The sequence below is a fragment of the Prionailurus bengalensis genome, chromosome C1 (assembly GCF_016509475.1).
Source record: "Prionailurus bengalensis isolate Pbe53 chromosome C1, Fcat_Pben_1.1_paternal_pri, whole genome shotgun sequence".
Classification (NCBI taxonomy): Eukaryota; Metazoa; Chordata; class Mammalia; order Carnivora; family Felidae; genus Prionailurus; species Prionailurus bengalensis.
This window is the reverse complement of record NC_057345.1, coordinates 444732-466927: the sequence shown is the minus strand read 5'-3', so window position 1 is coordinate 466927 and position 22196 is coordinate 444732. Positions and strand designations below refer to the sequence as shown.

At 61.9% G+C, this 22196-nt stretch overlaps 2 protein-coding genes and 1 long non-coding RNA gene across 8 annotated transcripts; 2 read left to right on the top strand and 1 right to left on the bottom strand.

The window, feature by feature from the left end:
• The first annotated feature begins 185 nt into the window (after positions 1-185).
• Positions 186-1831, top strand: AURKAIP1 (aurora kinase A interacting protein 1). Of its 3 annotated transcripts, none has more exons than XM_043573528.1 (4): positions 186-304; positions 706-795; positions 1121-1566; positions 1664-1831. In XM_043573528.1, the coding sequence occupies exons 2-4, from the start codon at positions 744-746 to the stop codon at positions 1763-1765; spliced, it is 600 nt and encodes a 199-aa protein (XP_043429463.1). In that variant the 5' UTR covers positions 186-304; positions 706-743; the 3' UTR covers positions 1766-1831. The 3 variants fall into 3 exon arrangements, with proteins under 3 accessions (XP_043429463.1, XP_043429465.1, XP_043429464.1); XM_043573530.1 differs by having other exon boundaries at positions 207-225; XM_043573529.1 differs by having other exon boundaries at positions 304-464.
• An 8538-nt stretch (positions 1832-10369) lies between these two features.
• LOC122479786 lies at positions 10370-14832 on the bottom strand. Its single transcript, XR_006296438.1, has 2 exons — positions 13039-14832; positions 10370-10717 (listed from the first exon to the last, which is right to left on the bottom strand). It is a non-coding gene; the product is annotated as an uncharacterized LOC122479786 (long non-coding RNA).
• Positions 14833-15636: 804 nt separating this feature from the next.
• MXRA8 (matrix remodeling associated 8) lies at positions 15637-19900 on the top strand. 4 transcript variants are annotated; one of them, XM_043573521.1, is made up of 10 exons: positions 15637-15731; positions 16879-16902; positions 16991-17296; positions 17392-17493; positions 17581-18051; positions 18249-18407; positions 18567-18606; positions 18700-18776; positions 18890-18970; positions 19119-19900. In XM_043573521.1, the coding sequence occupies exons 1-10, from the start codon at positions 15680-15682 to the stop codon at positions 19142-19144; spliced, it is 1338 nt and encodes a 445-aa protein (XP_043429456.1). In that variant the 5' UTR covers positions 15637-15679; the 3' UTR covers positions 19145-19900. The 4 variants fall into 4 exon arrangements, 2 of the variants coding, with proteins under 2 accessions (XP_043429456.1, XP_043429457.1); XM_043573522.1 differs by lacking the exon at positions 18890-18970; XR_006296437.1 differs by lacking the exon at positions 18890-18970 and having other exon boundaries at positions 17581-18407.
• The last annotated feature ends 2296 nt before the right edge of the window (positions 19901-22196 follow it).

Here is a 22196-nt window from a genome sequence, read left to right as displayed (position 1 = left end):
GTAAATCCGGAACTAAAGCGAGGTCGGGCCAAGCCGGCGCACAGGGCATCCCTTGGGATTGTGGGAAATGTGGTTTTTCGCCAACGTCAGAGAGGGGCGGAGCCTGCGGGCTGTGGGCGGGGCAGGCCGCTCCTCTGGCCGGAAACCGCTGCCTTCTGGGCCCGGCCGGACCTGGGCCGACGCGGAGCGGGACGCCGTGACGCCGCCAGGGGGCGCTGGGAGTGGGTACGGCCTGGCGGCTGCCTGCGGGGCTCAGGGCCGGTTTAGGGACGGACCGGAAGTGCCCAAACTCGGCGGCAGAGTGGTCAGTTTCAGTCCACCCGGGTTAGGTGTGGGGAGGCTCGGCGCGAGCCCTAGGCTGCGGGGGGTCGCGGTCGGGTGAGGCTGGGGCCGGACGGGGACCGCCGCCTCGGGGCCTGGGACGCGCGGCTTCCGTGCCTCCGAGCGTCGACTCCGCCCCCTTGGTGGGTCCCTGGGGTGAAGCGGAGGCTCGGGGAGAGTCTGTGACTGCCCCCAGCTGCGCAGCTGCGGAGCGGGGTTTGTGCCCCAGGCTGGCTGTTTGAGGGAGTGAGCCCTGTTTGAAGTGGCATCCTCATCGTGGGAGAGGGTGATGAGGGTGCCGGGAGTTCTGGTCTGACCGGGGCCGCTGCCGGCGCCTCCCCGCCACTCCCGCGTGACCTCCACGCTCACCTACCTATATTCCAGCCACCCTGAGCACCTGGGGCCGCCACCGCCCACAGACCATGTTCCTGGTGCGCCTGACTTCTCAGCTGCTTAGGGCTGTTCCTCGGGCAGGTAAGCGGCCCCGTGGGGGCAGGGCAGATGGGCAGGATACACACCTGGATTAGGAATGTGGGGCTAGGTAGTCCGAACTGCCCCACCTGCAGAGCCTCACCAGCTTGAGGCCGGGGCCTGGCCACACAGACTCCCTTGTAAACATCCAAGTAACAAAAAAGGGGAAGTCTGGGCCTGAGCACAGCCAGCAGGAGTTCCACTGGGCATACTAGGCCATCCTAGTCTGTGAAGACAGTTCTGCTGCCCAATCGGTGAGGCGGGATTGGCCGTGCTCAGGTCTAGTGTGGCTGGTTGAGTGGTGACTGTGCCATCGTGTTTCCTGCAGGTTGCGGTCGGCCCTGGCCCGTCTCAGGGGTGCTAGGCAGGTGTGCCTGTCGGCCCTGCTACAGCACACAGCCAACAGGCCCAAGCGGAGTTGCCGCCATCCCTGGCAGGGGGCTCCAGCTGGAGCTTGAGGAGATGCTGGTCCCCAGAAAGATGTCCGTCAGTCCCCTGGAGAGCTGGCTGACCGCCCACTACCTCCTACCCAGACTAGCTGCTGGAGGCCCAGCGACCGTGGCTCCAGCCCGACTCTATGAGTGTCCACCTAGCCAAGTGGGGGAACGGGCTGAGCGGGGGGATGTGGGGGCCTGGGACGCACCCCGGATGCAGTGCAAAAATGTACTGAAGATCCGCCGGCGGAAGATGAATCACCACAAGTACCGCAAACTGGTCAAAAGGACCCGGTTCCTGCGGCGGAAGGTCCGGGAAGGGCGCCTGAAACGGAAGCAGGTGAGTGTGGGCCTCTCAGCCTAGGGCCCGGCAAGGAGGCTGAGAATGCGTGACTGTGCCACAAACCAGTCAGCGGTCCCTCCCTGTGCCTTTGCAGATCAAGTTCGAGAGAGACCTGAGGCGCATCTGGCTGAAGGCAGGCTTGAAGGAAGCCCCTGCAGGCTGGCAGACCCCCAAGATCTACCTGAAGGGCAAATGACTCTAGTGCTCCTCCCCCCACCCGTTACCGCTGACGACCCATTGTAATAAACGTTCAGAGAACGCAGCTGTCCCCGACTGCCCTGGACCCTCTTCTGCCTAGTGTGACCTGTCTTAGGTTCGATGCTGGTGCCAGCCTCTGGTTTTCTAGGAGGCACAAGGGCCCCAGGGTGCAGACTGGTGGTTCCTTCCCGGCGAGGGCCCTTCCTGGTGCCAAGCCTGCAGGAATGACAGCCTCCCCTGCCTAGGAACGGTTGCTGCCAGAACAGCTGTAAGCAGAGGCCCAGCCCCGCCCTTAAGGCTGTTTCAGTGGGGGAGGCCGACTCTTACTGGACACACCGATGGCAAGAGTACCAAGGGACAATGCTGGGGGTGGGCGGTGTCCGGACGGAGTGGGGTGTGGTTGGGTTGTAAGGCGGGGCAGGGAGGGCCTCACTGGGAAGACTGGGGGAGGGGGCCAGGCCGCGTCCCCAGAGATGGAGCTTGGTCCCCTGCAGGTCCCACAGGCCTGGGCCTCGAGTGGCTCTCCGAGCTGTCCTGCTCAGCTAGGGCTGGGGACCCCTCGTCTCCTTTGGGCTCCGTGGCTCTGCACCTCACGGGACCCTGAGTGGGGGCTGATGAAGAAAGGATGGTTGGAGGCAGGTGCTCTGGCAGGCCGAGGGTTGGGGCTCACTGAGGACAGGGCGCTGTTAGCGTGAGCAGGTGGCCCCCAGTGGTTGCAGGTTCCTCCTGGGTGCGGAGGGTCATATGATCTCCGACAGCGGGTGGGGGGGACCCGGAGCAGCCTGTGGGCCCCTGCGTCCAGGCTTGGCGAGGGCTGGGCTGCGGGCAGGGGGGCCCGGCCGGAATGCCATGGATGTGGGTGAGGCTGGTTCTCAGCATCTGCCCCGCTCCCTGGTGGCTGGTGTCCTCCCCCCCATCCCCACCACCCCGTGGAGGGCGACACCACTTCTCACCGGGGCTGTAGGGACTCCTCGCCTTGTTCCAGAAACGTGTCTGGGGCCGGGCTTGAGTTCTCAGCAAATTACGCACCTCTCGGGGAGGGCTTGAGCGTGGGTTACCCGGCAGTTTCTCTGGGATGGAACAGACCGCATTGTGTTTCTCACCCCACGTTGTCTCAGCGAGCCAGGTGGGCCCCTGCCCTGTGCGTGCCAGCCAGCCAGCCAGGTAACAGCTGGGCCTGTCCGGGTCTCTGTCCGTCAGGGGAGACGGCTCGTGGAACTGCTGTGTATTGTGGGTGATGAGAAGGGTGAAGCTGGCCGTGATCTGGAGGGGACCTTACACAATTGAGGGTACAGGCCTGCTTCCGCATTCGGGCTCCTGGCAGCCCCCAGGGGTCGGGGCTGGGACCAGGGCAGCCAGAGCGCCCTGCCGGCCCAGTCACCTGAGAGGGCCCAGGGGGGCCCTGAAAGGCTCCCAGCTAGGATCACAGGCATCCTTCCTGGGTCTCGGTTTCCCCATGTTGGGGGTGTGGGGGCAGTCAGAGGTGCCAGGACGCGGCGGTGGAGCCTTCTGGGGTGGAGGGGGCCATGCCCTGTTAGTGCCAAGTCTGGGCTCCAATCCGCCCAGTCTCCCAGCAGGGCCTCTGCTTGCCAGTGGTGCCCTTGGCCCGTGCCCATGGCTGCCAAGCAGCTGCTGTGCTCACGGATCTTGGGCCACCCAGTCGCGGTAGCTGCCCTGCGGTTTACTCCACTCCTCCCCGGCCGGTGAGAGAGGCACCGGGATACTAAGTTGGTCTGCCATCTGGAGACAAAGCCCCTGTCAGGAGCTTGGCTGGGCAGTGGTTCCAGGAGGTGTGACTGGCTGGCCCGTGCAGGAAGCCACAGACCCAGGCTCCTGGAGGCCGGCAGCTGGCAGAGCACCACAGGGCCCCGGCACCCGGGGCACCTGCTCCTACCTCTTCCACCTGCGGTGGGTGCCAGCTGGGGGGGTCCCCTGGAGGTAGGGCACCTGGCCACACCTGGTTGTCCCATGCGTGGGGTACTGCCAGCAGGGGGCAGGGGCCGGGAAAGCTGTTAAGTGAGCGCATGGGGCAGCCCCTGCTGGAGAGTAAAACATCAGTGGGACTGTGGTTGAGACCTCCGCTCCAGGTGTCACTCACGCCTTTGGGTTCCCTCGTGAGCCCCCCCCCCCCCCCCGGCCCCTGCTCCCTTCTCTCCCTGCCACTGCCTGCGCTGCACATGTGCACAACCCCTCCTGCCCGTGGCTCGGACCTCTTTGGGCCCCGACCGCGGCCTCAGGAGGCAATTTTGGTGATTTTATTTTTATCTTTGCAGTTCCTCCCAGACTATGAGAGACTCTGCCCCTTCCCTCTTCCCCGTGGGGCCTCCACCCTGCCCCCAGCCTGCGGGGATGTGCAACTCCTCCCTGCTGGCCCCGGGCACCTCCACCCAGCAGAAGGGCAGAGGCAGATGGGCGTGGCAGAATACCCCTCCTGTCCCTCACTCCAGCCTCTCCCAGCACTGCCTAGGGCTTGGGTTCTGGCCAGAGGCGGCCCCAGCCAGGGCCAGAGCTACTGGCGGCGTTCTTAGGCCCTCGCCGGGGCCCTGCCTCTTGGGCCCAATGTGGAGGCATCTCTGAACTCATCCCTTGTGCCTTGCCACTCTGCTGCTCCGTGTCTGGGGCACGGCCGGTGTCTTGCCTGGGTGTTCCTGCCTACACGGTGGGCCGAGGAAGGAGCCCGAGGCAGGCTCAGGCCCCGGGGGAGGATGCTGAGGCTGGATGCTGGGTCCTGGGAGGGCTGGTTGTGGCCCGTTCACAGCAGATGCACAGGAGACAGCGTGCGTATGTGCAGGGGCCCTGAGCTGGGAATGGCTGTACTCCCCGCTGTCCACGAGGAGTGTGCAGACTGGTGAGGGTGACAGGCTGAGAGCGAGGCCTGTTCCCTGGCCTGGCTATGGTCAGCTGAGCTTGGTGAGGAAGGTCTCTGGAACCCAGGTGGACAGGGGTGGGAGGGAACATTCCTCTCGGGGGCCGAGTTTTGGGAAAAGCTCTTAAAGGGTTCTTGAGCTATGGCCCCTGGGATGGGGCCAAGGAGTCCAGACCTGGGTGTGGAGTTGGCCTCAGGTGGGGGCCAGAGGGTGACAACTCCCACCACCCAGTTTGGCGCCCAGAGGCCAGCCCGTGCCCCCATCAAATTCTGTCCACTGCTGACCTCAGCCTCACAGGGCCATTTGAATGAGGAAACTGCCCCAGGGCATTGGGTCACACAAGGGCTAAATGCTAGAGCCGGGCCTAGAGTCCAGGGAGGCTGGGACTTGGCCACTTCCGGGGGTGGAGTCTGAGCAGCATCCTGAGGCTTGGGGGTCTCGGAGGGTGTGGGGGGGCCACTATGCCTGCGTGTGTTGAGGACCACTCCCGGATGTGCAGGGGAAGGAAGCCCTGAACACGACTCCCAGATGAGCCACGGGCAGGGGAGTGGCTCTGGGAGCGTGGGGCCAGCCACAGGGCTGTCAGGGCTCCCTGAGGCCGAGGCTGAGGGGAGGGGAGGGGAGGCCTCAGGCCGGGTGCAACCTCTAGAACGTGGCCAAGACCGGGGTCGAGCGGGGTCACCAGGTGGCATTCATAATGCCTGCATCTTGTGGAGGGTGCGTCGGCCCGGCAGATTCGGGAACACAGGGGTCAGCTACAGCTGGACACGGGTGAGTGCCCTGGGACCCGGCACTCCGCGCCCCACATCCTTGTCCCCAGGCTGGCCTCACCCTGCCGCAGATGACGTGCGGTGCGGGAGAAGCAGAGCCCAGCAGCCCAAGGTCTGCTGCGGGTGGAAGGGGGTCCCCGAGGCCAGCGAGACCGTCTCATGGACAGGGGCCTCCTGTCCACCACCTGTGCCAGCCGAGGGGGGTCAGGTAACCACTGGGTCCTCTGCGCCCAGACCAGGGGGGGCCGGGTCGGACGGGCTCTGGGCCCCTCCCCTCCTCCAAGAGGAGCCCATTCACTTTGACCGGTCTTGTTGGTTTTATTATTTTGTATTTACAGTTGAATTTTATTCTTTAGCTTTTCAGCTGAAAGGGGTCTATTCAAAGCCCCCTCCCCAGTCAAGCTTACAGACAAAACTGACGGTTGTCTGCACTTGGCCCTAACTGGGTTTCTCCAGGTCGTGATGCTCTGCATTCTCAGAAAACAGACCCCAACTACAAAACATTGTTGTTTTAATTTTATTTGAGAGAGAGAGCTGGTGAGAGGGGCAGAAACGGGGGTGGGGGGGTGGGGGGGGGCAGGGGAGAGAATCTTAAGTAGGCTCCACGCTTGGCATGGAGCCCAGTGTGGGGCTCAATCCTACAACCCTGGGATCATGACCTGAGTCGAAATCAAGAGTCAGATGATCAACCAACTGAGCCACCCAGGCGCCCCTGCAAAACATATTTTTCTCCTGCTGGGCCACAGCCCACATCCTGGATACAGCCCAGGACAGAGCCCCTGGAGAAGGACACAGCCTAGGACATAGACCCTGGAGAAGGACACCGCCCAGGACACAGCCCCTGGAGAAAACTGCCATCTCTTGCTGTCCTCTGGACCGGAGTCGGCCCCCTCCACACACACCCCAAGGGCACAGCCAGGCAACCTTCTCACACCCTTAAAACCCCTTAAAAGGCCCAGCCCTACAGAAGCTCGGAGCCAACATTTCGCCTGACGTCCGGCCCCTCTCCTCCCTTGGAGAATTAACTCGGTCCTGCTGGCTGCTCCGCCCTGTGTCACGGCCACCCCAACACCCACAGCCCAGTAAGATTGTAGCTGCGGGTGAAGCTGTCGTACCAAGCTGAGGACAAAGCGGCGCCCACTGCCTCACCCGCCCTGAGGCCATCGCAGAAGGGCACCCACGGCCCTGCATTCCTGCGCCTCCCGGTGCGGCTGCGACCCAGCCTCCCAGCGCTCCCGCGGCCCCTCGACTCGGCAAGATCACGTGTCCTTTCTCGTGCCGCTATTTCTTGTCCGGTTTTGTTGTTGCGTGTTTTTCTTTCTATTTACCTGAAGTCTCAGTTTGGCCCAAAGCCCTCAAGGAATTGTTCACAGGGAGCCGCCCTCCTGGCGCCTCTGTCTGGGACCCCTTCGGGGACGCCATGTTCCCGTCTTTCCAGGTTTCCTCCCTTCTGCTGGACCACGTCCTTCTGGGGGTGCGTGGGAGATAGATCATACAGTAGGGATCATGTTTTTTTTAAAAAATTAGTAGGGGGGCGCCTGGGTGACTCAGTCGGTTGAGTGTCTGACTTTGGCTCAAGTCACGATCTCACGGTCCGTGGGTTTGGGCCCCACGAATGGCTTTGCGCTGACAGTGTGGAGTCTGCTTTGAATTCTGTCTCCTTCGCTCTCTGCCCCTCCCCCGATTGTGCTCCCTCCCTCCTTCTCTCTCTCTCTCTAACAAAACATTAAGAAAGGTAAAAATACGTAAAAACGAGTGGTAAGAATTGGCACGCGAGCGGATTCCCTGCACCACAGGTGTTGTGCTGGTTCTTGACGGGAGTGACTTCCTTTCACAGCAGACCCGTGATGCGCCTGTTTTCCGAGGGCCCAAGTACAGGGGTCAACCTGCCTACCGGTGGCGAAGAAGCATCCGTGACCCAGCTGCCAGTCTGCCTGACTCTAAAATTTAATTTTAAAATATTTTTACGGAGGTTATGCTCGCATGTGCCTGAGTAGTTCAATAGTTCAACGGTGCTTATGGAAACTACCACACCACCTGCCCAGAGGCCACTGTAGCCCCTTAGGTGATTCTTTTGGTGTTTGTTGTCATAACTTCAAATTGGTGGCTTTTAGATTTTTTTTTTTTTTTATTTTGAGAGAGAGAGAGAGAGTGAAGGAGGGGCAGAGAGAGCGGGGACAGAGAATCCCAAGCAGGCTCCCCGTTATCAGCGCAGAGCCCGATGCAGGGCTCAAACTCACAAACCCGCGAGGTCATGACCTGAGCTGAAATCAGGAGTCGGGCGCTTAGCCGACTGAGCCACCCAGGCCCCCCCAAATAATTTTCATTGTAAGTATGCCCCAGGGGTGCCTGGGTGGCTCAGTTGGTTTAAGTGGCCAACTTCGGCTCAGGTCATGATCTCAAGGTCTATGAGTTCGAGCCCTGAGTCGGGCTCTGTGCTGACGGCTTGGAGCCTGGAACCTGCTTCGGATTCTGTGTGTGTCTCTCTCTCTGCCCCTCCCCTGCTCTCTCTCTCTCTCTTTCTCAAAATAAATAAAACTTGTTATTTATTTACGGTCATGTAAACGTACATATGTATGTTTATATCCTATGAAAATAAGTGCTCTCTATCACTAAACATGTCTTGTAAACGCCAGTGCTCTGAATTATTTGCACTTCATTATGCCACGTATCTCTCACGTCCCGTGGTACATTATCTTGACGATGTCACAACAGTGTCCCCTTCCCTGCACACATGCTGCCGGGCATCGTGACTCTGTTGCTCGTTCTGCCGAAAGTGGCGTCTGCCTCCCTCCGCGTGACCTGCTCTGGCCCCAGCGTGGAAGCTGCCGAGCCTGGGCCTTGGGGGCCCGGCAGCTTCCGTCAGCGGAAGGAGGCCTGGGCCGGGTTGCTGAGAACCAGGTGAGCGGAGAGAAGGGGCCCCATGGACAGAGGGCCACGTAGAGAGAGACGGGGCCCCGTGGAGAGAAGATCCAGCCGATGCCCCCTCTGAGGCCCCAGGGGCCAGAATGAAGCCGTCCGGACCCTCCAGCCCCGGTCACACCATCCCTCCCAGCGCCGCGTGGGGCAGACAAGCTGTCCTGCCGGAATTCCTGACCCGCAGAAGCGTGAGCAGGAGATCACGGACACAGGTCGGGTCCCTCCCGCACCACGCCGTGTGGTGAGGGCTGGGCCCCTGCAAGCTACTTTCTGCTTTGGCCGCATAAATGATCTGGGACTCTCCTGCCTTTATCAATCAGCATGGGGGCGCCTGGGTGGCTCAGTCGGTTAAGCGGCCGACTCCGGCTCAGGTCATGATCTCACGGTCCGTGAGTTCAGGCCCCGCGTCGGGCTCTGTGCTGACCGCTCAGAGCCTGGAGCCTGTTTCAGATTCTGTGTCTCCCTCTCTCTGCCCCTCCCCCGTTCATGCTCTGTCTCTCTCTGTCTCAAAAATAAATAAACGTTAAAAAAAAATTAAAAAAAATCAGCATGGACGCGGGGATGCTGTCTTTCTATTTGGATGACGATGCAACAAACTTGACTGACTTTCTTGCCGCACCGGTCCCAGCTTTGGCTCCTGCGCCCTTTGACACACCCCATCATTCTTGTTTGTTCGTTAGCACTTGCTTGCTTTTTGGCACCATGGGTTCTCCAGGCTTATCTCGTGTATTTCCTCCCCCAGTCCTAAAATAAGCCATTTCTTCAAGGAACCCCGATTCCTTTGTTGGAAAATGGTCTTAGGGACCAGGATCTAAGGGGTGGGCTTGCTGCCTCCCGAACGCAGAGCTAGAAAATGCGAGTATGTGTACTGACCCACGTGTAGACACAGCTCTATGCTTCACATATGCACCTGTGTGCACACCGCTCGGGACATGAGCTGATACAGGCGTCTCCCGGCAGTAATCCACGGCCACACGGCTCATTGGAGCCTCCTCTCCTTCCTTAGCCCCCAAGTAGTGACGGACCCGGCCGCCACTGGCCGCCACCACCCGCTTGCCTCATTGTACACATCGGAACGGGTAACCCTGACCCTAACCCGCTGGACAGCTCTGTCGGCTCGAGGGCGGGGCTGTGTGCACTTCCTCTCGTGTGGTAGTGCAGACTCTTACCTTAACTTAGGCCAGCGCTGCCCACCCCCAGTCCCTCCCCTCCCCTCCCCCACCTCCTCCCCTCCCACTCCACTCCACCCCCTCCACTGAGCTCCTTTCACTCCTAATGTCCTTTGCTTGCTTGTTTCTGTCACTTTCTGATTCTCCCAACTTCCTAAACGAGTTTTTAAAAATGTGTCTGTCTTGAGGTTCACTGAGAACTGTGTGGTTCCTTGGGTCTCAGTAAACACACAGTGTCACTTATGCACCATCACGGTAATGTACAGCAGGGCTCTCTTGCTCTTAAGAAATCCCCTGGGCCCCCTACTCAGCCTCATGTTGTAGTTTTAAGGTGGTTTGTTATGCATCAAAGGCTATAAGAAATATCTGGATATATATTGGAATTCCCAAAGATCGAGACTACAGAAATAGTGATCACGATATAAAAACATTTGTTCTTTTCGCATTATGTGTTCTCTGGATGGTAAAGTCAATGTGGTATTTGTGCTGTGTTGCATACGCACTTGAGTGCAGATAACCTGAAGCTGACAGTTTAAATATGTTATCTACAATATAAATGTCTGTGTACGTGCACTCACACAAAGGTAAAGGAATGTTGTTAAACTGAGAAAGTGTGTACATAATAAAGAGAAAATGGGGCGCCTGGGCGGCTCCGTCGGCTAAGTGTCCGACTTGGGCTCAGGTCATGATCTCACGGTTCGTGGGTTCGAGCCCCGCGTCAGGCTCTGCACTGACAGCTCAGAGCCTGGAGCCTGCTTCGGATTCTGTGCCTCTCTCTCGCTGCCCCTCCCCCGCTCATGCTCTTTCTGTTTCTCAAAAATAAATAAAACATTAAAAATAAATAAAAATAAATAAATAAATAAATAAATAGATTAAAAAAAAAAAAAGGAATGCCATCATTATTGCTACGTTTGAGCAACGTCGCATGTTCACGCCCACGGGTGGGACCCGCACGGTAAGCGTGTTTTGGTGCCCTTGCCCGTCAGTGACAATCAGGACCCCATGAGGTGAGCAGGAAGCCCCTGGCAGTTTCTCGCGCCCTCCAAGCTCGTCATCGGTTCTTGCTCTCAGAGTGATTGGTGATCAAATCCTTGGAAGGTGCGTTACAGCTGAAGACAGGCTCCGCTCTCCGACCTTCGGATGCGCCGGCCGCCCCGTCAGCTGCGATGCTTCCTGCTCTCCTCATACTTCCCTGCTGCCAACTGCAAATCTGACGCGGATTTTTCTGCGAGAAGGATCAAGAGGGCCCGTTTCTGACAGGCTGTTTCAGGGACTCTTGGCTGGCGATGCCGTACGAAACAGCCTCCTTGGACAAGCTGTCATATGACCACAGCCGGGGACCCGAGCCACGCTGTCCCCGGGGGCCACATCGGGGCTCCGGGGCCCCTCCGCACCAGTTGCTTCCTCTCTGGATGAGGAAGAGCATCCCTCGCATCCAGACTCAGCCTCTTTGGGGCCTCTCCTTTCAGTGTCAGGCTGGTCCCCACCGAAGCTCAAAGCAGACGGCCTGGGAACACATTCAGCTTAGCCCCAGGTCCCCATGACGAAGCAGAGTGAGCGGCGGCCCCGGCTGTGGGTGCAGGTGGGGGTGCTGGGCACGCGCAGCGATGGGAGCCCCCCAGGCTGCGGAGCCCACGGCGGGCAATGCAGAGGGAGGCGGGCGCCGGTGTCCCTGTTGAGAGCACTCCAGGAAGATTGCTGTGGTCAAGTCAAGGCTTCAGGATGGCCGAGGGACCGTGCGCCGTGGGCACGACGCCACCGGCCCACCCAGCCCAGCCGGACACACGGGAGAGCCCGACACCCAGTGCAGAGCGGAGATGTGCACAGGGCTCGCGTGCGTGGCCCTACGGCCTGTCCTGGGGGACGGGATGGTGGTGGCCATGTCACATTTAAAGGCAGATCTATTGCCCTCGGGTGGGCACGGGAAGCAACCATGTCCTCGAGGAGCCGGGACACGCACTGCGTGCGGGAGCAACGCTCCGTGGGGCCTCTCAGGACACTGGCCCGGAGGCCGCTCCGCAGCCTGCCCGCCCAGCCGTCCCCAAGGACAGAGCGTCCCTTCCCGGCAAGCTGGAGATGTGGGGGGACATGGGGATCTCGCAGGCGGAGGTCACCCCCACAGTCAGAGGCGCCGCAGGCGGAATCCGCTAGAACCAGATCATCGGTTCTTGGTTCCTGGCTTCAAAACTGATGGCCTGTGAGGACAGTACAGAAACGATCCCAGCACGACAGGAGACGCCGTTTATGGACGTGGCCCAGGAGCCCGAGGCTTACAAACCATAGAATAAATAGGCTTCTGCGCATCATCGGCTGGTTGGCAGGGCCGCCACAGACCGAGGAAGCCGAGCGAGGACAGCACCCCACTAACGATGCCACGCCAGGAAACCGCTGATCGGGGGGCCGACCGTGACTAGTAAAATCTGTGGTCCTGGTCGCTTGACATTTTCTCGGGACGAAAGCGTTGGCTGCTCCCTGAAGCCAGGTTTCTGTATTTCCATAGTTTGTCTGTATTTTCAGATCACGGTGTCTCGATGCCTGGACGATGTCCCAGCCCCGTCTTGGCGGGCCATCCGGCCCACGGTCCTCACGAGAAGGCAGCTCACGGTCTGTTCCTCGGGGTCACCGGCTCTCCTGAGGGACGCGCCCAGGCTGTGCGAGTCTACTGCCTCCCTTGTGGCGTGAGACGTGACCGTGTGGCAAACCGCTGCGCCTCGGGGGGAGGGACCAGCACACATGCAAGCGGCCCCTCCCCGGAGCTGGTCAGAACCGGCAGAGGCTGGCCGTGGCGCTGGGAGAGCTTGTGTCGCTCACACGTGGACGCAGCTCCCGAGCAGCCTGGGGCCTGCCCGCACCATCCCTGCGGCCAGCGGCCAGTCCCAGACTGGACACCAGCTGCTTTTCCTTGTGGAACTTGTGCCTCGTGCTGCCGTAGGCCCTGCCCCCGCTCTGTGCCGGGAGCCCGCTGCCTTGGCCGTCCAGTGCTGTACCGCGCGCGGCCACAGGTTAGCGGCGTGGCACGGGAGACTCGTCACACAGCTCCCATGGCCCACACGCCCGGATACGTGGCTTCTGGGCCCTCGGCGTCCTCCCCCGCGATCATTCCGGGGACGCTGCAGGACTGAGGTCCATTTTCTTCTCGGCTGGTTGCCTGGGGGCAGCCCCGCGGTCCCCTCCAAGGGCCCTTTCACGCGCCGGCCGGCCGTGATGGCGACCGGCAGACAGTGACATCCCAGCATGTTGTCACGTGGGTGCAAAGGACTCTTCCAGCCTTGTCGCCGCTCCTGCCCACGCTGAGGGAGACAGGACACAGGGGGACCGAGCCTCACAGCTCGGCACACCACCTGGCCCCGGCAGGGCTGTTTTCCTTGTGTGTTCACGTCAATCCTCCCAGCCCTGAGCCGTCTGGACCACACCCTCCTCACTTAGACCCTGCGGGCCCCCCCACGAGAGCCAGACTGCAGCCCTCACGGACCTCCCTGTGCGAGGCGCTGCTCTCTCCCCTGGGAGGTGGTTCCCCAGGCGCCGCCCGCCTGGAAGGACATTTACCTGTGGGTGTCCCTGCATCAGAGGCCATCCCGGTCAGTCCCACGGAGGAAGACCCTGCCCCGTTTTCGTCTCCAGACAGCACTTCTCCCAGAGATGAAAACAACCTTATTTGTCAGTGGGCGGACCTGCCGTCCGTCTGCCTCCCTCCAGCAACTCGCAGTGCCCTGGCACACAGTAGGCGCTCAGCAAATATTTGTTGCGTGACATTATTGGTGGGTGTGAGCACGTGTCTCTGTGTCTGGTTGTGGCTGGTGGCGTCTCTGAGTGCCTGTGGTTTCTCCTCCCAGTGAGCCCGGCTGCCTGGAATGTCTGAGTCCTCGGGAGGAAGAGGCAGAAGCTGAGTCTGTCAGGCTGAGTGACCGACCCCGGCCTCGTCCAGCCACGCCTCCGAGGAGAGGGGCGGTGGGTCTGGGCCTCTGGGCTGGCTGGGGGATTGGCCAGAGTTCAGGGTGGGACCAAGGTGATGTCCGTGGGTTTGTTTTGTCCTGGTCGGTTCCCTTCCCTTCCCGAGGGAAAACGGAGTGCGGGCGACACCGGGAAATGAGCAACCCACAGGCACTCGTGAAGGAGCAGGAGGCCTCAAGCCTCTGCCGGGGGAGGGGCACGTGGCCTGCTGGCTCTCTGCTCTCATCTGTGGCTATTTCCTGCCAAGAGCGGGGGTGGAGGGGTGGGCAGCGGCCCTTTGCCGCTGACTTTGGTTTTGCTGGCCTCAAGCAGAGAGGGCAGGGAAAGGGGTTTGCAGCCCTCCACTGCCTCTGTCCCTTCTTGCCCAGGGTGCGTGGGGGGTCAGCTTCCCCCCAGGGGCGGCCCCCTCAGACTTCTGCACTTGGGCCGAGCTGAGGGCTGAGTCCAGACCTCGAGGGCCCCGCTGGACCTCAATGTGCAGGGCCTGAGGCCAGGGAACCTGTTGGGAACAGGAGGGCGCCCACAGGCTCAGGGCTGGAGCTGCCCCCTACCCCCTTGTCCCCTCCCAGACAGAGGGACCAGCCCTGGGCCATTTCTGTCTCCCTCCAGCACTGCCTGGACATCTTCCCTCCGTGGGGGAGAGGCAGCCCGGCAGACAGAGGCGGGAATGGGGGACAGAGATGGAGAGACATGGGCGGGGCCCAGAGAAGGGAGGTCACCAGCTAATATAAACCAGTTAAAAAAACAGGAGGAGAGGCCAGGCCTCAAGGCCAGCCAGGCGGGCTTGTTTTTCCAGAATGAAAGGCCCAGGGAGGGGCTGGGGCCAGGAAAAGCTCTGATTCCAGTTTGGAAAAGGGGCTCCAGCCCCCCCCCCCCGGGGCCTGGGTCTTGCTGAGGAAATGGGTTCATTAGGTCTGGGTTGGGGGGGCCCTCTTCACACCCTCGTGGCTGGTCCCCCTTGTGGCCTTCACTCCCTCCGTGGCAGTGGCAGTCTCCCCAGCTGACTTGGAGCCTAAGAGTCTGGTTGGGCTGGGTTTCTTGCTACTCTGAGGACTTGGGGACCAGGACAGGGTTCAAGGGTGAGATGCCAGCCACCAGGAACTGATGCCCGTGACCATAATTCTATTCAAATGGGCAGTCTAAAAAATGCACTGTGGAGTTTTTGCGGTTGTTTGGATTTTTTCTTCCTTTTTTTCCTTTTTGAGGTTTGCTTAACTAGAAAGAGTGGGTTTGGTACACAGTGTGTGCTCTGTTATTTTGCATTTGTTTACGTGACTTGGTAATTTTTCCCAGAGCTTCAAATTTGTGCTTTCCGGGGGGCAGGCTCCCAGCACCACCCCCCCCCCCCGACTCTGGGCAAGGAGGAGGTGCTCCAGGGAACATCTTCGCCAGGGTTTGGTTTCAGGGACACCAAGGTCTGCCCTTGATGGTGGGCAGATGGGGGGGGGCAGGGGGTGTCCAGGCGGGGGGGAGGGGCTGCTCAAACGCTGGGTGCTCAGTGCTCAGGGTCCCCACCCTCATGCCCTGGCAGGCTCCTCTGGGTGGTAGAGATGACTGACCAAGAGCAGGGCCCACTGTGCTGTCCTGAAGCTCCTGGGCTGGTGTCCCTGTTCCCTTCGGTTTACGGGTGAATATGTGCAGCGCCCCCTCCCCCCAGGAGGCTAAGGGGAAGAGCTGTGGGTCTGGTAGCTGGGGCTCCTTGGGGGTCCCCAAGCCCCAGGATGCCTGGAACGACACAGCAGGCGCGGAGGGGACGGCCAGGCTGTCCACGTAGGGGAACCCCCTGGGCCAGGGTCCGCCTACAGAGGTGGAAGGGAGGTGAAGTACGCCCCAGAAGCCCAGCTCTGCAGCAGCCCCAGAAGGGCCTCTTATGTCACAGCCGCCCCCACGGCATTAGGGCCATGCCCTCAGCCCTCCTGCCCCTCTAAGGGCTGGGCTACTGCCCCCCCATCCTCCCAGGGCCTGAGCCATCCCCGGGCCGGATGGCTGCTCAGATTCCCCTCACCTTGTCGGACACAGTGACCATGCTCCTACCCCTCCCCACCAGGCCAGACCAGGATTCGGGGAAGACTAGGGGCCAGCTAGAGCCAGAGGGGGCGGTCTGCAGACTGTCGACCCGGCCCAGGGCTCCGTGATGTCATGGCGGGTGCTAAGGAGGGGGAGGGGGCCGGGCTGTTTTTCTGGAGAGTTGGAGCAGAAGTGAGACAAAGCCAGGCAGGCGGGCCAGGCGGGCGCCATGGAGCTGCGGTCTCATCAAGTCCTGCTCTGGGAACTGTTGCTTCTGCAGAGTGAGTGCGGGGTGGGTGAGGGTCCGGAGTGGGAGCACAGGCGGGTCTTCGGGAGTTTCCATTCTGGGCAAAGCCTCCGGTCTGAGCTTGAGCGCAGAGGGGTGGGACACTCCCACCCTGCCGGGAAGGGGCTGGTCTGGGGGGCCTCGAGGGAGTAGCTCGCCAGGATAAGGGCCCCCCAGGACCCAGGAGGGTGTGAGGATTTATGTTGGATCTCCACCAGAACTTTCCCTCACACGGATTAGGGAGCCAGAGGCTGAGGTGGTGGGCGCCTCTCGCTGGGGTCCCTCCTGCACCCCACTCTTCCAGGAAGCTCCTCAGGTCTGCACTTCTCCCAGTGGCCAGAAAAGGAGTAGGTTGGGGATTTAGGGGGCCTGGGAGTGGTGCGGCTCACAGGGTCTGTTCCAGACGCCCCCTGGCTCCCAGGCCCCCTGAGCCCGCCTCCTGGGCTGGCCTGCTGACCCGGCACATTCCTCCTGGTCCCGGGCGCTCAGCCCATCTCTGGAGCAGGAACTTGCTGGTGGGGTGCGGATGGTCCAGCCGCTCGTGCTTTGGACCTCTGCCCTTCGGAAGGGCTGAGGGGGCTCCGACCCTGAGAACTGGGTGCGGGGCAGGGCTCCCAGCTGTCTGAGAACCCTCAAGGGCTCACGTGGCATGGCCCTCGGCAGGTGCACCTACCACGTGGGATATGAACCAGCAGGAGCCCCCTCCCCCCCCAAACCAGCTTGGGTATCAGGCTTTGGTGCTCTGGGGGCCTTGCTGCAGTGATGGTGACAGTGGCCACCATTCCTGTGGGGGGCTGTTGGTCACACACACACACACTCCAGAGCCGGCCCCACCGTCCAGCCCCAGAAGGGCAAGTGCTGCGCCGCAGCCCAGGGAGGTGGCTGTGAGGACTGGGTGGGGGGGCCGTGGGAGGGGTGCCTCTGTCATGCCGGGCTAAAGGAGACCGCCCTCCGCCCACTTGGCCTGGCTCTCCTGACTTTATCCCCACCTGTGAGGCAGGTGTTCATTAACACCCACCTGGCAGGGACTATAGAGGGACGCAGGGATCCAAGTGTGATGGCCCTGGGCCGGGTGGATGACGGGGGTGTAAATGTTCAGGTTGCGCTCCCCCTCCCCCAGTGTGACTCTCCTCTTCTTCTAGGCTCTGCTGTGCTTCTGTCCTCAGGTTAGTGACCGCCCCCTCCCTCGTGCCAGACCCACCCTATACCATCCCCTCGGGTCCTTCCCTCCCCCTGACTCCTCCTCCCCACCAGTGCCCTCAGGGCCCGCGCCAGCCGCCAGCTCCGTGGTGTCCGAGTCCACCGTGAGCTGGGCGGCCGGCGCCCTGGCGGTGCTGCGCTGCCAGAGCCCGAGAATGGTGTGGACCCAGGACCGGCTGCACGACCGCCAGCGCGTGGTCCACTGGGACCTGAGCGGCGGCCCGGGCGGCGGCCCCGCCCGCCGGCTCGTAGACATGTACTCCGCGGGCGAGCAGCGCGTGTACGAGCCGCGCGACCGCGGCCGCCTCCTGCTGCCGCTCTCCGCCTTCCACGACGGCAATTTCTCGCTGCTCATCCGCGGTAAGGAGCCTGGGGCGCGCGGCGGGGGCCGCAGGGGCCGCGGGGGCGCGGGCCGGCCGCGCACCCCACCGCTGGGTTTTCTCTCGGGTCCGCAGCGGTGGAGGAGGCCGACGAGGGGCTGTACACCTGCAACCTGCACCACCATTACTGCCACCTGTACGAGACCCTGGCCATACGCCTCCAGGTCACGGACAACCGTGAGTGCGCCCGCCCCCGCCCGCGCCCCCCGCCCCCCGCCGGCCCCCTCCCCGCCCGCGCGCGCTGACCCGCACCTGCACCCCCAGCCCGGGCGGCCGGCGCGCACTGGGACGGCGAGAAGGAGGTGCTGGTGGTGGAGCGCGGCGCGCCCGCGCTGCTGACCTGCGTGAACCGGGCGCACGTGTGGACCGACCGGCACCTGGAGGAGGCGCAGCAGGTGGTGCACTGGGACCGGCAGCCGCCCGGGGTGCCGCACGACCGCGCCGACCGCCTGCTGGACCTGTACGCCTCGGGTGAGCGCCGCGCCTACGCGCCGCCCTTCCTGCGCGACCGCGTGGCGGTGGGGGCGGACGCCTTCGCGCGCGGCGACTTCTCGCTGCGCATCGAGCCGCTGGAGCCCGCCGACGAGGGCACCTACTCCTGCCACCTGCACCACCACTACTGCGGCCTGCACGAGCGCCGCATCTTCCACCTGACGGTCACCGAGCCGGTCGCTGAGCCGCCCCCGCGGGACTCGCCGGGCAACGGTTCCAGCCACAGCGGTGCCCCTGGCCCAGGTGCCGCGTGGCCCCTCCCCGCCCCAACCCCGGGCCCTGGGTGTCTGGCGAGGGGAGCCGAGCCCCCCCCCCCCCCCCCCCCCCCGGCCCCACCGTGGGCCGCGGCCGGCTGTCCCTTCCCGGGACCCGGACCCGGTGCACGCTCGGCGGGTCATGCCGCGCGCTCCCTGACGCCTTCCCCGTACGGCCCCGTGCAGATCCCACGCTGGTGCGCGGCCGCAGCGTCATCAACGTCATCGTCCCCGAGGGCCGGGCCCACTTCTTCCAGCAGCTGGGCTACGTGCTGGCCACGCTGCTCCTCTTCATTTTGCTGTTCATCGCCGTCATCCTGGCCACCCGCCAGCGCCGCCGCGGAGGTGAGCTGGGGCTCTCCGGCGCAGGGGTGAGGCCAGAGCCAGCAAGCCTTTCCCGACCAGAAGCGGGATGTGGGGTGCGGCGGGGATGGGAACGCCCCTCAGGGCCTAGGGAGCTGGGGAGGGGGCGAGACGGCACCCAACTCGAGTCTCCCTCCCCAGGCTACGAATACTCGGACAAGAAGTCAGGGAAGCCAAAGGGGTGAGTGTCGCCTCCAGGCTCTCCTGGGGACCAGAACCACCCCCCCTCCACCCCACCGCCTGCTCTAACCACCCACCACCCTCGCACCTCCAGGAAGGATGTGAACATGGCAGAGTTTGCTGTGGCCACAGGAGACCAGGCTCTTTACAGGAGTGAGGATATCCAACTAGGTGAGGGGGGCCCCAGAACCAAGACCGACTGTGGCTCCAGGCCTGGGCTAGGGGAAGCACAGCCCCGCGGGGGGCGGGGCGAGGAGGCTCAGCCTGCTCTTTGCCTACACCAGATTACAAAAACAACATCCTGAAGGAGAGGGCTGAGCTGGCCCACAGCCCACTGCCCGCCAAGTACATTGACTTGGACAAAGGTGAGTGGCTAGGAGGGCGGGGCTGGTACCTCACCTCACCCACGCTCACTAGCCAACACCCCCCCCCCTGGGGGGGGGCAGGAGTCCCTGGGCGGTCCTGCTGGATGTCTGCCTTGTGTTTACCCCACCTGTCCCCCTTGGCTTCCAGAGTTCAGGAAGGAGTACTGCAAATAAGGCGACCCTGGGCTCCTGGCTGGGCCAGCAGCCCTGCCGACTCCTGTCTTGGAGGATGACCTCCTGACCCTCATGTGGCTCACCCTACACCCTTCAGCGGCTGGTCCCGCTGTTCTGGAACTTGGCCTCGACTGGCACAGAGCAAGGCTGCCTCCCAGGAGCTGTACTAATCCCCACAAGCAGCAGGGGGCTCTCTGGGACTCTGCTCCATGCAGCAGCCCTCAGGTGCCTATTGGCTCCCACACCCACTGGTGGTCCTGCCCCCCCCCCCCCTCCAGGCAGAGCCCAGACCCCACTGATGTTGACCAACCCTTTGGGCTCTCCTGGCCTCTGGCGCTGTGGGCTGGGGCTCGGTGCTCAGATCAGCCCCAGGACTAGCACCCCTCCTTCACCCCTTTCTAGGGGGACCCTAAGGCTGGGATCTGAGGATTGCACACTCCAGGCCCCAGGCTAATTCCCCTCTGCTCTGTGTCGGGGTACTTGGGGCTGCGCGGGGGCCCCTTCTCTGCCTTCCGCCCAAATTGCCTTGACAGTCACTGGGCTCCGTGTGACTTTTGACCCTGACCCCACTCCCATAGCCCCTCCCTGGGCTGGAGTCTGGGGCTGGGACCTCCTCCTTCGGCCTGTTTTGGCTGAGGACAGGGGAAGGGTAAAGATGGTTCTAGAGTGGCTTGTGTTGCCACTCCCAACACCCCACGTTTGCTCCTCCTAGGAAACTGCCATCATCACAATAAAGACCACATGATTTTTAGACTCTGCCCGGGTATGCATGCCTCTGTGGCTCCTGCTTTATGTCCCGGGGGCAGAGTCTGGGCTTTGGGAACCTCAAAATGCTTTCCTTCATCTGAAGCCCTGCTGTCACTGCCCATTTCTTTGAGTGGAAGGTCTGAGTCCAGGTACCCCGGGAAGAGCCACATCAAGGTCAATCCTATGGCACTATTCCTGGTCGGTCGTGAAGGAATTTCAGTTCTCTTCTGAGGGTTTATTTGGACACGGAGGAGGAGAGCCAGGATGCGCTCAGGGGACAGTCCTCTGAGAAAGCAGACGCCAAAATGGGATTCGATGTGTGAGGGTAAAGAGGGGGGAAGCAGGAGTGGGCACCAAAGGTAGGACACTTGTGAGGGGGAGGGGAGGGGGCTGCAGGAGGAAGAGGACTGTGTTTCTCCAAACATGCCCCCCTCCTCTAAAACCCTCCCAGGCAGCAAGGGCTGGAAACCGGAGGTCGTGTGTCAGTAACATGCAGCTTAGGGCGCCTGGGTGGCTCAGTAGGTTAAGCATCTGACTTTGGCTCAGGTCATGATCTCATGGTTTGTGAGTTTGGGCCCCACCTTGGGTGAGCACGAGCCCCGCTTCTCTCTGCCCCTCGTGGGATTCTCTCTCTCTCCTCACTCACTTGCGCACGCGCTCTCTCTTAAATAAAAATGTGCAGTTTATGACTGTCTACGTTAGGGTGCACAAGCCACCCACACGGAGTCCGCAGGTAACTTGGCATCTGAGCTCCCACTCTGGGGACGTGAAAACCCCAGGGCTGCTTTGGGGAAGGCACAGTTTCAGTACACTCACACAAAGGAAGTCAAAAGATTTGTTACTTACAGATCCTAGAACAGGGGTGCAGTGAGCAGGGGGAGGGCAGTTCTCTATCCCAGATCAGCAGAGAGCAGAAGAGAGACTGCAGGGTGCCATACGCCCATTACTTAGAACGTGGCTGGGGCAGGGGTCGCTAATTTTTTGTAGGCTCAATTCTGAACGGCCAGTTTAAAAGGTACCTAGGGAAACACGAGGCAGGCGTTTGTGGTGGACACCCTAAGCTCGGGTTCTTAGCTCAGTGTCGGGACTCAGTGTGAGCAGGCTTGTCTTGCTGTAAATGCCTGGACAGCACCTCAGAATGGCTGTTTTCTCACCACACACCTGCAAGGGTCCCACAGTGGCAAAGGCAGGGAGCGAGGCTGGGCCAAGGGGCTGTGGCTTGCTTGCTAATGGGCCTCCCTCTCAGCCTAGTGACCCCTAGCCCCACAGTAGCTGCACTGCTCTGACCACAGACTCACCTCTCCTTGCTGTGTGCCAGCCTGACCACATCAGAATCCACTCTGGTATTGTCTCTAGCCTCCAGCTACCAGTGTCCCATGACTTGGGCAGTCTGGTGAGAAAGAAAGGCTTGGGGGGGCCAAAGCGCGGATGGGGCATCAGACCCCCTGCATGTACGTGACCGGCAGTCATTTATATCTGGCCCGCGAGATGCTGGGCCACTAGTGAGCTCTCGGGTGGGGACTATCTTCCTCCTTCCCTAGACACCCAGCAGAGAGCCATGGCAGACCCTTCATCCAAGGCCATACTGCCCAGTATCCTCAGATTACTTCTGGGGAAACGGAGCCCCAAGGGGAGAAAGCACAGGCTTTGTTAAGTGGAGGTCAACCTCACAGATCCCTGCCTGCTCTCCCTGTCAGAGCGCAGGAGACTGGAGGTCAGCACCCTTGGCCCAGGCTGACCCAGGGGTGGTCCCCAGCCTGGGCTCAGGGACTTACCTTCTTCAGTCTGGCCCCGCCAGTCAGTGGTGGACTGATGGGCTTTCTCCTGTGCTGGTCACCCTCCAAGGACAGCCATGACTAGGCAGATGGCAGAACCCAAGCTCCAGCCAGCTTCAGGGGAAGTGCTGGGGACACACCAGGAGGGGCATCCCCCTCAACATCACTCTTGGGTCCTGTCCTGGGGACTATCCTGTTCCTCACTCTGGCCAATGTGGGACTCCCTCTAGTGGCCTCAAGTTGTCCTCCTGGGACGGACGCGGGGGGGGGGGGGGGGGAGGCGCGGGAGATCCTTTACCTTCAGTTGGAGCAGCGTGTGGTTGTACCCTCCACAACCCGAGCGAGAGGCACTGCTCTGGGTCTCCCGTGGTTCACAGAGGACCCCAGGCTGGTTGGATCCGCAGATGCAGGGGTGGGGGTCGGGGGATCTCTTCACCTGCTACCAGAAGCACCTTGCCTGGGTACCTCTATGCACACGCGCGAGTGCACCGCTGCTCACGCTGAGCTCCGCTGACCTTCGCTGTTGCCGT

Coding starts and splice junctions, on each gene's coding strand:
- AURKAIP1 (XM_043573528.1), top strand. CDS start 744: ATGTTCCTGGTGCGCCTGACTTCTCAGCTGCTTAGGGCTGTTCCTCGG. Junction 796..1,120: donor TAGGGCTGTTCCTCGGGCAG/GTAAGCGGCCCC, acceptor TGTTTCCTGCAG/GTTGCGGTCGGCCCTGGCCC. Junction 1,567..1,663: donor GGCGCCTGAAACGGAAGCAG/GTGAGTGTGGGC, acceptor GTGCCTTTGCAG/ATCAAGTTCGAGAGAGACCT.
- MXRA8 (XM_043573521.1), top strand. CDS start 15,680: ATGGAGCTGCGGTCTCATCAAGTCCTGCTCTGGGAACTGTTGCTTCTG. Junction 17,297..17,391: donor TTTCTCGCTGCTCATCCGCG/GTAAGGAGCCTG, acceptor TCGGGTCCGCAG/CGGTGGAGGAGGCCGACGAG. Junction 18,607..18,699: donor AAGTCAGGGAAGCCAAAGGG/GTGAGTGTCGCC, acceptor TCGCACCTCCAG/GAAGGATGTGAACATGGCAG.